This window comes from Lytechinus pictus, chromosome 14 (genome assembly GCF_037042905.1).
Source record: "Lytechinus pictus isolate F3 Inbred chromosome 14, Lp3.0, whole genome shotgun sequence".
Lineage (NCBI taxonomy): Eukaryota > Metazoa > Echinodermata > Echinoidea > Temnopleuroida > Toxopneustidae > Lytechinus > Lytechinus pictus.
The window spans coordinates 5,629,036-5,644,995 of record NC_087258.1 but is presented as its reverse complement, the minus strand read 5'-3'; the positions used below and the strand labels follow the sequence as shown (position 1 = coordinate 5,644,995).

Here is a 15,960-nt window from a genome sequence, read left to right as displayed (position 1 = left end):
TTTTTCTATTCATGAGCCACTGCAAACAGTCATTATTATCATGTCCTTTTTCAGATTAGTTTATTAAATGAATCAGCTCGCATGAATTGCTTAGTAATATACGCATTATTCATAAAGTGCTTAGATAAGTCCAGTTTTCTGGTTGGAAATCAGGTATTTCAGCTCCTGCTTCGCGCTGTTATCAGTTGTTTACTTAATATTTCCATCCTCTCCATAGTTAAAATCGAGTTTTCAGGTCGAAATATTAATATTTTTTAGATCACGCTTCGCGCTCGCATTTTTGGAAAGGAGAGATATTACTCATGGATCACTACAAACAGTCTTTCACATTGCTTGTCTTTTTTGCAGGCCATAATATGAAATATATAAGCTTGCGGTTTGCGCTCGCATGGATTGTTTAGTTAAATTTGCAACCAGTTAATGAAAAGCTGCTCAAAATTTTTACTTTTTAGATCTAAATATATTAATATAAAAAAATCGAGCTAGCGCTTCGCGCTCGCATGGTAATTTATATTTAGACCAAAAGAAATACCTTATATTGTTTCTAAGAATTAAAATTTTGTTAGGACTTACCATTTAATAAGAAAAAAATTATTTTGGCGGCCGCGACGGGGAAAATGTGAATGAAAATAATTTGCCGCCTCCTATTAATAGCAGCTAGATATGGGTATGAGGAAAGAAAATGTGACAGAGGAGAATGGGGAACTCTACCATGACTCATGGTCGTCGGACGTCAGTAATCGCTACCGATATTTGTCGGTAATCTGGGCCTCCATACCCCCTTCTGGAAAAGGCCTAGCGATGCCCCTGGCTCCAATGAACGATGATGAATTGAATGACGTGTCCAATAGCGTATCCAGCATCAACTTTTATGGACCCATGAAATGCTCTCTATTATCTGATTCTGGATAAGCACCTGGTGACAGTGCGCGAACTATTCGTAAATAGTAACTTTCATGCACTGCAAGAAAAGGAAAATCGTTCCAATAAATGACTTCCTCGTCATAGAAAACTATAGAATAGCTGTACAAGTCATGTTTTAGGCTTTCTGGATATAAATTGACAACGAAATCCGTGTATGGTTGAAGTACACTGTATGCTAATTATGCAAATTATGACAAAAGCATTACCTAAAAATAAAAATCATTGTCATATGAATATCTCGTCATGACATGATAGAAAACCACAGAAGAATGGTATTGCTCATGTTCTTTAGGCTGTCTAGATATAAATTGATAAGAAAATCCGTGCATATTACACGCTTATTCTTATTAGTTAATTATGCTAATTATGCAAATTACGGCAAAAACGTTGGTTAAAAATAAAACATTGCCATAAATGAATTCCTCTCCATATTAAATCTTTAAAAAGTTGTAATCTCCATGCTCTCGGGTTTTTCTAGATAAGAGTGAAAAAGAAAATGTATTGCACATGTATGCTCTGGTTTACTTAAAAGTAAAAAAGAAAGTAGTGTATGAAATCTTCGTCACAGGGACTCGCAATATATTTTCAGTCTTTCTGGTCTAAGATTGTTACACTCTAAAAACTGGAGTGCTAATTTAGCTCTTAAGGAGCGTGTATAGTGACTGCACTTCGGAGTGCTGATTTTCTCGTTCAAATTTGAACTAAAAAAATCAGCACTCCGAAGTGCAGTCACTATACACGCTCTTTAAGAGCTGAATTAGCACTTCGTTTTTTAGAGTGTAGCATATTGCGTATATAAAGTATGCTAATTATATGATTATGCTCATTCCAAATGATGCGAGCGCGAAGCGGGCTGAAAATATTTGATATTGAGACCTGAAGAGAGACAAACTTAGGATTGTTTGTAGGAAGTCAATATAGATATTTCATATTGTGGTTACAACTCTCGTCTCTCAATTCGAGGGACGTGGGTTCGAATACCAGCCATGGTAGAGTTTTGTATCATAAGTCATTTTTTACTCGTATGATTCGCTTGCTTGCAGTTTATCATACATCACCCCCCCCCCAATCAACACCATGTCTGGACCCCTAAAATTTTAAACTCTTTAAGCCACTTACCCTCTCCCCTTCCTAAACTAACAAAATACAATAATTAAAGCTGGAGTGTCTGTTTTTAAGTAAATTAAAATTGATAAATTTTCGAAATTAACCGATATGTCTGAAATCTTAATGCTAGCTTGTGGAAAATTAGACGATGTTATCAAGATCAATTCATACTTTTAGTCCAGCATCCCATAAGATTTATTCAACCGAAATGTAATGCTGGTTGGTTTTATCCGTGGTCCTCCCATAGAAATGACATAGTATCTGACGTTACTACAACATTGCCCTATTTCACCATTTGTTAGAAATTCTACACATAGCATGAAGTCAAAAGAGGATATCTCACCTAAACTATGCTTCGTTTTAATGAAACTTCCATTGTATATTGTTGATTTAATGCTTAATAGGCATGCGAAATTTCAGAAATTATCGTTCACATATGAAAATTAGGTAATGTTTTCGAGATTTCTTGCTTCAAAATTGTATAAAATCGATTAAGAATTTTATTTTCTTTTTAATGTACTTTCTATGATATATTTCCTGTCAAGAATAATATCATTTTCCTTTTCTATATATCTCTACAAAAAAAAAAAACATATTTTAGTAATTTGAAATGACATTATAGGCTACGGTTTTCGCCCCCTTTTCAAATGCGTACATAGAAATCGTGCATTTTGGCCTGTTTCCCCTTACACAGCTAAGGCGTGTAAACGATATGCCCAGTTGATGATTCCTGCACTGTGCTTGTTATTTAATCTGCCAAACAAGATATTGTCATCTTCACACTCTAAAAAATGTTTGGCAACATACATAACTGTGACTAGACATATCAGTTGCACTCAGCTGACTACTGATCTAGTCAATTTGACTGATTTGTTTTTAAAGTATATATAAAGATGATTAATCCTCTTTCTGTTAATGGTGTGGACAATATATAGGATTGTAGGCTATCATTGGTAACAAATCTTCTATTTTTGTTGTAATATCAATACAGGAGCTTTCAACGGAATACCTGCAATTTACATTCGCAGTGGCCTTGGTGATGTCACTTGTCACTACTCTTGCCATCGCCGTAGAAAGATTCATCCTCTTTTATCTTGATCCTTTTGGAAATCGCAAAATCATCACCCCATTTCGAGCGATCCTAGCATTACTGGTGACCTGGGCCTGTGTAGGCGGATTGTTTTACTTACTAGGTAACCTCTTTAGAAAAAGTGTGAATGCCTATTTGGTGGGCAAGGTGATTTTCTCATCTTCAATTTTTATTGTCGTCACTGTTACTGTATCTCTATATAAGATCATCTATAAGAAAGTAACTTCTGCGTCTAAAGGCCTGGGATCATCGGACACCTTCCTCCAGCGGAGGTTCAAGATGCACCAGAAGATCACTGTGACATTCAGCCTTGTCGTCGGAACGACTGGGTTGTGTTGGTTCCCGCTAACAGTGACGGAGATCTTAAAGGGGCTACCGGGAGTCAATGAAAAAGCCTGGTACTTCACCCTCGACCGGTTCTTCTTCGGTATTCTATGCATAAACCAAGTCTTGAATCCGATCATCGTGTGGTCCAGATTGACGGAGTTTAGGAATACGCTCAAGCTCTGCAGGCGAGATGGAACGGGCACAACCAACCTTGCAGCCGTATCAGCCAACGTGCCAGTTAACAACATGTCTTCTGACAATCCCAATTTCATATAACGTAACCGTGAGCTTACAAGAATAAGAAAATATCACTTTGATGCCCCCAGAGTATTTTTCCTCATAATTTTCGAGTTTGACGACAATTTTTATTAAAGTTGACAATTTTTTTTGTTAAGTATGGCGAATGCACAACGCACACCATTGACACCGGTGTACCGTGGTGGTTGCTGAGCACTCAACTATAATTATATTGGTGTAGACATGGAACCCGATTATTTTTATTTTTTGACGCAATAAAGCAGAGGCCCGTTTAGTATTAAATATTCCCCTGCCAAAAAATAAGCAAAACAAGAAATTATTAAAAATAAAGAGAAATAACAAGTGATTTTTGTTACGGTTTTTTGTATAGAGGCCAACATAAACGGAGGAGAATTTGTGGGGCTTATGATCTCTTCTCCAGCATTGAGTTGGAGTATGTTTCGTGCGATCTAGATTTCCTTGATTTTGTATTCGTTAATAAAGTGAACAGTATTCTATGACGGGGGAGGGGATATTTTTTACAATTGAAAAAAAATCGCAGATGATGCAGGATTGAATCCAAAGAAAAGTGTTGTAGGACGAGTGCACGACGATATAAGGTCCTACTCTAGGTTGAATTGATGTTCTTGTATATTCTTGGAATTGGCAATAACCATCTTACCTACTTGCATCTTAATTTTGAAATTGACCAGAATTATGAACTAATAAACCACAAATAAAAGCGAACAAAATTTGCAAGATTTTATTTTAAAAGTTGGCAAATATATGAGTACTTTTAAACAGTTATTCAACTGTTTTAATACGTGTACTTTGAGTGCGTTATTATTAGCTACTGCTAAACAGGGTTTTAATATGGGAATGGACCACATAGTATGATACAATTTTATCATGTTTTTTTTATATATTTCTTTTACAAATCATATATAATTGCTAAAAAGAACAAGCAGGATGAAACATTGCCTCTATATACGGTCCAAGGCTGTGTCCAGGTCCATAAGGACTAACAAGCAGTTTGATGACCGCGCGGGAAGTGATCATCGCCTCACGGTGTGGCATCGGCAGTTATCTACATGTACTAAGAGGGCCTACTATGGGACAAAAGGCACATTTTCATTGCGAAATCTTTATAACTAGTATCCCTAAATTAGACCACAAAAGAGCCAATCTGGAATAAAATTATTGGAAATGGTTTTTTGGCTGATTTGAGTAGGTATGGGTGTCAACATTTACCAAAAAAAAAGTTAGGAGGAATACGGGTTGGGGAAAGTGCTTTTTTCAAGGTCAAAGGTCAATGACCTTTTCGTACATACCGTATAATGGTATCTCTGAGATGATAAGGTACATGCTGGTGATCATGGTGTCAAAATGTACAGATTCTTACAAGAAGATCAAATAAAATAAACTTAAGTACCTAGAATGCACATTCACGCATAAAATTTAAGGCCAAAGGTCAATGACCTTTTATACTATATATACCATATTATATAATTGTATCTCTAAGATAAAACGGTGCAGGTTGGTGTTCTTGGTGTCAAAACACGCATATTCTTACAGGAAGATAGAATAAAATTAAGCATCGAGAATGCACATTCACCCATAAAATTCAAGGACAAAGGTCAATGTCCTTTTTAACATTAGATAATAATAATGGTATCTTTGAGATAAAACACCGCAGGTTGGTGATCTTGGTGCCAAAATCCAAACACTAAAATAAGTATAAAGAATAAACTTTCACCCTTTAAATCCTAGATCAGAGGAAATATACATGTATAATCTATATGACATAAAAATAACCAAAAACAATATCTTTTGTGTTCATATTTTATATCTGAATAATGTAAATAACCATGTCTAATTTGTAATGAAAACATGGAGGTTTCATAATATCGGTCTGAATTAATGAAGGCCATGGAGAATGTATTTAGGGGTCAGAGGTCAATGAGTAAATAAGTAAAAAAAAGTTGATAACCAAATAACACTTTTTCATATACTGCGATGCATTGCCAAAAGCACTGAAAAAATAAATGAAATCAAGTATATAATTTGAAATGATTTTTATCTTAAGTAGCAGCATTTATTGCATCATTATATCTAAATCAAGGTTGTCGTGTCTTTTCTCTCCAGCGATAGGCCACTCACCTCAATGCTATAATAAATATTATAAACTATAAACTTAATCTTCTGAAAATGGATAGGACAGGTCTAACTCTCATGTCACAGCTAGCATCATCTGAGAGCATTTCAAACAGCAGAGGGATGATGATGATGATGAAATGAAGGCCATCATTAGAGCTGCAGCTTCTGTCATACATGTAGTAAATTACATATATATCAACTTCAACAAAAGTGAATTCCCGTATTATTATTAATTACCTTTCATCAGTTCATTGCGAGCTGCCAGAATCTCTTGTGATGATAATGCTGCAAGACAAAACTTCATATCTGCTCTCTGTCGTACGTCACCCATGATGCTATTTCTACTAGGTATCAGTTTGTACAAGGATCATGTTTTTGGTCCAGAATAACTGATTGTTATCATGCACAAATTAGGCATATAACAATGAAATTCAAAAGGAGATAATAGCTTACAAGTACACATCCATCGACCTAACAAAACTACAGCACCACTTCCAGTCCTTGAGAATCAAGCTGTGCAATTATCAGTAATAATATAGATCCTGGTCTGACATCCCTTGACAGAACGTTAGGCTTTCATTGAATGGGCCAGATCAAAGTCTTGAAAATGTCAGAAGGTTTTCAAGAGTTCAATTACTCTTTGCTGAAGTTGAGACACTTAACTTCATCTATGACAAAAGCTGCAGCTCTAATGATTGCCTTATTTTAATTCTTCGTCATTGTCCCTGGCTATATGAAAATGTTCTCGGATGATGCTTGCCATAAGAGTTAGGCCTATCCTTTCCATTTACAGATTAAGTTATAGTGTTATAGTATTGATTGTAGCATTTGGGGTTAGTGACCTATTGCTAAAGAGAAATTAGTACCTTGATTTAGATTTATAAAATGCATATCTAAATGCTGCTACTTTAGGTAACTTCACCACTGTCACCATTTCAAATTATATCACACATGATTTTTTTTTACACTTTTGTCAATGCATTACAGTATATTATAAGAAAAAGTGCTATTTGATGAATCTTGATTCAATTTTACCTCGAACTTGTATTTTGACATCACCATTGGTCAAGGATTCAACTATCAAATTTGTGTTCTTTTTCCACGCAGGTCAGTCTTTTCCCCATCAGAATCACTATACCTACATGCCACAATCATGTTATATCGACCTATTTACTTAAATTCCCTGACGTTATTGACATATAGTTGATTGACCTTTAACTCCTAAATATATTTTCCATGACCATTTTTCATCCTTATTTCAGAGTGAAATTATTAGACTTCCAAGTTTTCATTACAAATAGTTATCTTTCTTTCTATTATTCACAAATAAAATGTGAATATAATGGATGAATTTCTTTTTTGGGGGAATCATGCATGGACATATAAATATTTATCAACTTTTGACTTTGACTTTGGATATTGGATTATTCTGTATGATTATTTTGAGTCTTTTTTATCTTCTTGCAAAAATTGCTTTTTGACATCAAAATCACCAACATGCAGCGTTTTATCTTAGAGATACCTTTATACGATATATAGCCTATGTAAAAAGGTCACTGACCTTTGACATTGAACGTTATGGATTAGTATGCATTCTAGGTGATTAACTTTATCTTATTTGACCTTCCTGTAAGAATCTGTGAATTTTGATACAACGATCACCAACCTGTGCCGTTTCATCTCAGAGATACCATTATACCGTATATGGTATACAATGTAAAAAAAGGTCATTGAGCTTTGAATGGCTTTGACCTTGAATTTCATTCATTTGGTGAATGAGCATTGTAGGTACTTGATTTGATTTCATTTGATCTTCTTGTAAGAATCTGTGCATTATGACACCAAGATCACCAACCTGCGCCTTTTCATCTCAGAGATAGCATTATACCGTATATGATATATAATGTAGAAAATGGTCATTGACCTTTGGAAGGCTTTGACCTTGAATTTTATTGTTTAATGTGCATTCTGGGTAATTAATTTGATTTTGTTTGATCTTCCTGTAAGAACCTCTGCATTTTGACACCTAGATCACCAACCTGCACCTTTTCATCTCAGAGATACCATTATACCGTATATGGTATATAATGTAATAAAGGTCATTGAACTTTGAAAGGCTTTGACCTTGAATTTCATGGGTGAATGAGCATTGTAGATACTTAATTTGATTTTATTTGATCTTCTTGTAAGAATCTGTGCATTTTGACACCATGATCACCAACCTGTAATATTTTATCTGGGAGATACCATTATACAGTATGTACGAAAAGGTCATTGACCTTTGACCTTGAAAAAAAAGCACTTTCCCCAACCCGTATTCCTCCTAACTTTTTTTTGGTAAATGTTGACACCCATACCTACTCAAATCAGTCAAAAAACCATTTCCAATAATTTTATTCCAGTTGGTTACTAATTACGGGATACTAAACATGAAATGATGATATTTGTATTTGTTGAATATTCAAGTACCTGCACTAATTCACTTATATTAGAATATTTATATGGAAGATTGTGTGGGTGGATAAATCAGTCTTAGGGTGTCGAGGAAAATAACAACGATTTTTATTTATTGATATGACTCTTTAAGAGAACACGTTAATATATAAAATTTTAGACGATAATATTGTCATAACGTGGGCCAATTTTTTCTTCAAACAAATCTATAATGATGAGTTTTGTTAGAGGAAAACAATGTGTATATTTTGGCTCATGTAACCTTTGTGGAATTACATTTTCCTCATAAAGATTTTATTTGGTGGATGTGTTGGAATAACATTAACAGGGCCCTGGGAACGATTTTTTTCAGTGGGGGTGCTGAAATCTCTCCTCAAAGGTGGGGGCGGGGACACAATTGAGTTTTCCATTGTTCTTAATACACACACACCTCTATGGGCACCACACACACACACACACCCTTACACACCCTCACACACCCACACCCCCACATGCACACACCCAACCTCACCCTCACACACATACACACATATATATATATATATATATGACAGTCAACTTTTTCGGAAATTTCATGTATTTTGTCCTGAAAATTGAACATTTTGAGCAATGTTTGTGGTCCTGAACAAGATGCGTATGTAGCAAATAATAACTGCGAGCGCGATCAGCGCAAGCAGATATTTTTAATATACGCTCTGTGATCGAAAGGGACCTGTTATAACAGTATAAGGACTGTTTGCAGCCTAATCATGAACAGGATAAGTATATAACTATATAATTGATGCGAGCGGAAACAAAATTGAGATTTCAGACCTAAAAACGGGACATCTTAAGCACTTTTCTAAAAAAAAAAAAAAAAAATGTTTCGTAATATCAAGAATTATTTCTTTATTTCAAGAATTCATTCTTGATATCAAGAAATCATTTTTTTATATCAGGAATTCATTATTGATGTCAAGAAATCAATTCTTGATAGAAATCAATTCTTGATAGAAATCAATTCTTGATATCTAGAATTAAATTCTTGATATCAAAAAATGATTTTATGTGGTTAATAAAGGCATTGCTTTGTTTATTTTTTAAGTAAGGGAAATTCTTGATATCAAGTAATGAAATTGAATTCTTGATATCAAGAAATTAATTCTTGATATCAAGAAGTAAATTCTTGATACCAAAAATGAATTCTTTATATCAAGAAATCAAGAAGTGAAATCAAGAAGTGAATTTTTGATATCAAGAAGTGAATTCTTGATATCAAGAAGTGAATTCTTGATATCAGGAAATGAATTCTTGATATCAGGAAATGAATTCTTGATATCAGGAAAAGAATTCTTGATATCAAGAAGTGAATTCTTGATATCAAGAAGTGAATTCTTGATATCAAGAAGTGAATTCTTGATATCAAGAAGAATTTCTGCGCTCTACTGAATTTATGTGTTCTCTATTTTTGACGAGCTAGCGCTATTCGCGATGGACCATAATTCAGTCGTTTTGTTTAATTTTGCGGTTGTCTGTATTTCTGAAGTTGCCTTTATTTCTGTTCTTGTTTATGTTTCTGAAGTTTTCTTTAATTCTGAGGTTGTCTATATTTATGAGGTTGTCTTTATTTCTCTGGCTGTCTATATTTCTGAAAATGTCTTTATTTCTTTGGGGTCTATTTTCCTCAAACTTTCTCTATTTCTGTATGAACCTATATTTCTGTGATTGTGTTCAAGTATATGGTTATCTATGCATTTTTTATCATTTATTATTTTTTGGCGATTGTCTTGTTTTTGTGTTTGTCCTTATTTCTGCACTAATGTTTGATTCTGTGAATTTCTATATTTTGTGTTATCTTTATTTCTAAAATTTCTTTATTTTTAGATATATTTCTGCATTCAAGTTTATTTTTAACAGTGTATATATATTTCTCAAACTGTTAATTTTGGCACTTTTGGCCACCCATAGTATCGGAGTGCCGGAGCTTGATTGAGTCGCGTTAGGAGGGATATCTGTTATTGGAATATTTGAAAGACAGCAGTAAATGATTTGTGATTGTCAAATGTGACAATGAAGTGTATTATGACATATTTTTAAAAATACAGGGGGAACCTGATTTCGTGGGGGTGCTGCCTATGGAAAATAATACAAGCAGCACCCCCGCTTCCTATGTCCATGAACATTACATAAAAATATGAAATATTGAATAAAGAAAGGATATGTTTCGTTGTATTGATGCACATATTTTGTTCAAAAGTCCACCTCCAAATGAATGTTTTTCTCCCTGTAAACATATCGTTTCAGGATGATTCAATCAACCCATTAAAAAAGGTCTTTAACAGACTTACTGGAAACCTGAATGTCAAATAACGACGTAAAACATATATCATCACAGTGACTGTGGATCCCCATTTTCCATGTCATTAAAATTCTTCTTAGATTACCGTGTTGAAATATCCTGGATAAAATCTGTAACTGTCGTGCAAATGCCTGACTTGTAACAAGTCATTAAAATGTGCGTATCCTGAAGATCCTCAATCTCAAAACCTAAAATAAGTTCACCAGGCAAGGTTATCTGTAATTATGGATATAAGCTCATAAACAGCGATTCGGACCTTTAAAATCAAGATTTAGAAACAAATGTTAATGTTGAGAATACCTGAAAAAGTAATTACTCTTCTTTCACAATGTAAAATTTGAAAAGTTGTAAAATACCAAAATATTTTTATTCCCGACTGAACTATGAAGAATATACTTGAGATCTTATTCATTTGAGGCCATTTCGTTTTGGCCTGCTGAGAATTTCAACTGATAATCTGACAAGTTAAAGGACAAGTCCACCCCAACAAAAAGTTAATATTAATAAAACGCGAAAAATTTACATCCGATTTTGATGAAATTTTCAGCGTGATGCTTGTTTGAGTGTTCTACGTATATTGATTCAAAGCAACATTCTTCTATAGGTGGACTTGACCTTTAACGATAGATCCCTTGTTTAGAGTTTACTGGTTTGTAATGTATTTGTTGATGAAACTTTATGTCACCGTTTTATTTGGAAAGATTGAAAGGAGAAAGAAGAGTAATCACGCCAAAGTATGCATATAGTATATTCTTGTGTGGAAACTAGTTGGCAAGTTTAGCCCGGGGCCCTTTCTCGAAAAGAGTTACGACTGATGCAATCAACATGATCAATCTCAAATCTATGGAAATCCATCCATACCATTTTTTTTTCAACAGGAAACTTGCACAAATTTCCTTAATAAGCAAAAAGAATCTTACTGAATTTTCAAGAGAATGATGAATTTCTACATCAAATCTTTAAAATATTTTGAACAAACATACATTTAGATTTTGACGTTGTGATCGATCAGATCAATCGCAACTCTTTGTAAGACGGGGCACAGGTTTTAATAAAGAAGACATGTTCTGTGAAAATCCAATCTGTTGTGTAAACTCCTTCTGTAATTACGAATATATTATTTCAGTGAATTTGAGCCATGCCCTTAAACCTGATGATGATGATGATGGTGTCGACGATGCTAATAATGAGGGTAATAATGATGATGATGGTGGTGGTGATGATGATGATGTGATGGTGATGATTATGATGATGATGATTATGTTGATTGTGATGATGATGATGATGATTGTAATAATAATGGTGATGATGGTGAGAATGGTGATGATGATGATGATGATAATTATGATGATGATGATATGATGATAAAGATGATGATGATTAATACTGTCACTTTTCTACTATTATTTTCGATGTTATCGTCATTATAACGAGTAAGGCTCTATTGCACTTTCTCCCATTAGGACCAAAACACTTTCAGTAACTTAATTTTTTTTCAAACTGGTGACGAGATCGATTGATATTTCAATGCCTTTCTGAATAAAGTTACTGATGGACACTGTGTATTACGGTGTAAAATGTAAATCTTAGCAATATTCTGAAGCCGACACATTTTATCACCGATTAATGTGCGAGCTACGTGAGACGGAGATTGCCAGCATCATTCAGGGTGTTTGTTTTATAGAAGCAGGAGTTCTAGTGTTGCATCTATTGCATTTTCTTCTCCTAACTCCCGTTTTCTCCCTTCTCTTTCTTTCACTCACTTTTGTTTACAGTGGAAGAACGAAATATCCACTGAAAATGCGTCCAATACCACTCAGTTATATAACTATAAAAAATTATAATGTCGCTAATTAAGCGACAAAAGACTTTTCAGAATAACAAGGAAATTTAAGTGAGCTTGAGTCGATTCAAACCTTTCCCCTTGCAATTATTTTATTCCACAATAATGAAATATGTCAGGCAAGATGGTAATATTATGCTCAATTTATTTTTCATGCAGAATGTTATTTCGCCCTTGGATGCAGTACATACTAAGGCAAGTATGGCTTTGAGCGGGAGTTTATGCATGTATTGAGACAAGCAAATAATTGAAACCAACATTAAGAGTTATACAACACGATCAACTCGGAGAAATTTTTAATCAAAATAAATAAGCCTACACGAAATATTTGTAAAAGCAAAATCGCTTGAACATGTCAAAGACAAAAATGGGGGTAGAGGCCAGTTGTCACGGTTTCCATGCCATTCGTATAGCTTCAATTGACAATTGCTGCAGCAACTGTATGATAAACCTTTTTTTGCGGAAGTCTGTGATTCCAGTAAGCTTTGTACATGGAGTATGCGGTTTCAGGAGGCAACGGGTAAGCCTCCTTTCGTTACCTCAGATCGGATAATATGAACCGTACATATTAACCACTTTTACAGGTGCAAGCGAAAAGAAAAACGATGTATTATTTCTTGAAATGATTTAGATTTTTGTGCGTAGCCACAAATGTGACATATAACATGATCACAATTCACATATTTCTGCTCGAAATCGGGAGTATGTCAGAAATTCCGACCGAATTATTGTCAAATCGAACAGGTTGTTTCCACAGTATTGAAGCTTTTTTTTCAATGCAATTTCCATCCAAATTTCTGGACACGGCCTTGATATTTATACTTGGTCTTGCGTTTAAAACTTAAGTATTTAATATACTAAAGTCAAATCAAGAAATATTTTTTTAAGGCAAAATCCTTGGAGTAAAATGCAGCCATTTGTAGATTGAATCAATGTTCAGTAACCAGAGGCGTAGACAAGTCTTCATACAAGAAAGGGGAGGGGGTGCTGATCCTGTACCGCCAAATGACAAAGCTATACATGGTTACATATAATATTGGATGTGTATGTGTGTATGTATATACATATTGGGGTGTATAGATATGTGTTTGTCAGTGTTCAGTGAAGTCTTGAACTAACTTTTTTCTATAGGATCCTTTACGAAAACGTCGCCCCCCGAAGAAAATAATAATAATAAATAAATGAAATAAGATATTTAAAGAAAAATCATGAAATCGCCGCCTAGGGTGAATGGCTAACAGGTTCATTAGAAATCACAAATATTCTGGTTTGATCCAAAATGAAAGTACTGAATGAATTCAACTTGTCTGATGAAAGAGGGTATGAAATATCGGATTATTTCAAACATAATATGTCTATTTAAATGATTATTTCACTTAAACAAACTGGAAGGGGGAACACGGGCTTTGTTGATGTTTATTCAAAGTTTGTTATAAATCATTATTTCTTTCATCAGGAAACACTTGAAATTGATGACGATATTTATTTCAATGTTAGCCATACGTTACTAAATGTTTGAATATGAAATGCTATTTTAGTGAATTATTAATTCAACGCAATGTCTTTATTACTAAGCAATTAATAAAAAAGACATTTCACTAAATCTTACTTGATGGTCTCCTTTGTCCGCTTGTCAAGGAATGAGTTCATGAGATTTAAAAAAAACAGTGATCATCCCCGAAGCTAGGGGTCTCAATCAGGAGGTTCGATACCTTCTCTTCAAGGTTTGATAAGTAAAAACAAACAAAAAAGTCATCAGACAAAATTATCTAGTAGTTTGTGTATCCAATGAGGTTCTTAGCTCCCCTATTTTTTCTTGTTTTGAAAAATTTAACCCCCCCCCCCCCCTTTACGGGTTTGCTTGGTGATCATGGGGAAGACGCAAAACTGGGTCGAGCGTATAGGCTCACTTCATGTTTTTTTTTTCTTAACTAGTGCGCACCTAGTTACTATTAATGCATATAACATTTCCATTTATTTGAAAGCAGGAAAAAAGAGCATTGTAAATTAAATGCCTTGTCCACGGGCATAGGTGCCGCGGCCGGGATCGACCCCAGACTTTCCATGTATAGCTAGGCGCCTTAGACCACTCAGCCACGGCACCTCCATATTGTATAGTCTTTGAACGGCTTGACGCCCTCTGTAGAACAGTTGGCAACAGTGACTCCTTGACAAGTTCACATCAGCGGAAGATTACGCCTTCTAAAATCACACACATCGATTTTTACCCTCACTTGTAGTCCAGGGCATCTACTTATCAATCCCATAGGTGGATCCAGGGGGGCCGAGGGGCCCGGGCCCCCCTATTGGCGGAGCAAAAAAAAAGGAAAGAAAGTAAAAAAGGGAAAAGAGAGGAGAAAAAGAAGAGGAGGAAGACGAGTGAATAAAAAATATAAAAATGAGGGGAAGGCTTGGAAAATATAAAGAATCTTTCATGTCACTATATAAAATTTTCGCTCGCGCTTCGCGCTCAAATTGCCTGTTAGATGATTTACATAACTTGTTCAATATGGAGCTTAAATATCAAGTTTGGAAGCCAATATACAAAACATATTTCACCTCGGAAATCGAATTTTCATTATTTTGTGTGATTTACAAATTGATTTTTATAAAGTGCTCTGTAAAAATGTCAGTTTTATGGTCCTGAATATTAACATTTTCTGCTCCCACTGCGCGCTCGAAAATGTTGATTTATCAGCTGCTTATTATTTTCGTGTATTCCATAGAGGAATAGAAAGATAGTCATCATTTTCATATGATGGCATGTCCTCAGGATGTCCCGGTCCTATGTCAAAACTCAAAGTAATACTTAGCTCTTTATTAAGTGCGATCCATATCCACCTCATAATGTGCTTGAAATATAGAGCTGAAATTGACCCTTATTTTAGATCGAAATATCAAATATTTTAAGCTCGCGCTTCGCACTCGCTTCGATTTTCATGATAAGAGATGTCTTTAGAATGCATAGATTCTAGGATTAAATCTGAAACACGCGCGCGCATCTGCTCGCGATTTGTGCTCGCATTATTAATGTTGGAAGATTCCATATTACTCATCCTTTTCATGATTTACAAAACATGAAGACTGTCCCGTTTTTTGGTCTAAATCTCGATTTTTTCCTCTCGCGCTTCGCGCTCACATCAATTGTTTAGTTATATTAATATAGCTATCATGTTTATGATTACAAATATTGATTAATGTTTCCCATTCTTTATGTAGAAATGTCAAAAAATTTCAGCTCGCGCTTCGCGCTCGCATTATTTGATTGTTGAAATATTTACGTCTTCATGGTTAAGTGCAAGCAGTCCTTAACATGTAAGGCTTTTCGATCAGTCCAAAACGTATATAAATATTTTCTGCTTGCGCTTTGCGCTCGTATTATTAATTTAAGGAAGATCCCCAATTACTCATCCTTTTCATGATTTACAAAACATGAATAGAGAGTGTCTCGTTTCTAGGTCTAAATCTTGAAATTTTCCGCTC

At 34.7% G+C, this 15,960-nt stretch overlaps 1 protein-coding gene across 1 annotated transcript; it reads left to right on the top strand.

Moving 5' to 3' along the window:
* Window positions 1-663: 663 nt before the first annotated feature.
* LOC135156713 (uncharacterized) lies at window positions 664-3,801 on the top strand. The gene is made up of 2 exons (XM_064109726.1): window positions 664-852; window positions 3,023-3,801. Exons 1-2 carry the CDS (start codon window positions 664-666, stop codon window positions 3,722-3,724), a joined length of 891 nt encoding a protein of 296 aa, XP_063965796.1. The 3' UTR covers window positions 3,725-3,801.
* Window positions 3,802-15,960: the final 12,159 nt, after the last annotated feature.

Excerpts from the sequence above, each read along its gene's own strand:
- LOC135156713 (XM_064109726.1), top strand. The coding sequence starts at position 664 with ATGGGTATGAGGAAAGAAAATGTGACAGAGGAGAATGGGGAACTCTAC. Across the intron at positions 853-3,022 it reads TGAATGACGTGTCCAATAGC|GAGCTTTCAACGGAATACCT; the intron begins GTATCCAGCATC and ends ATATCAATACAG.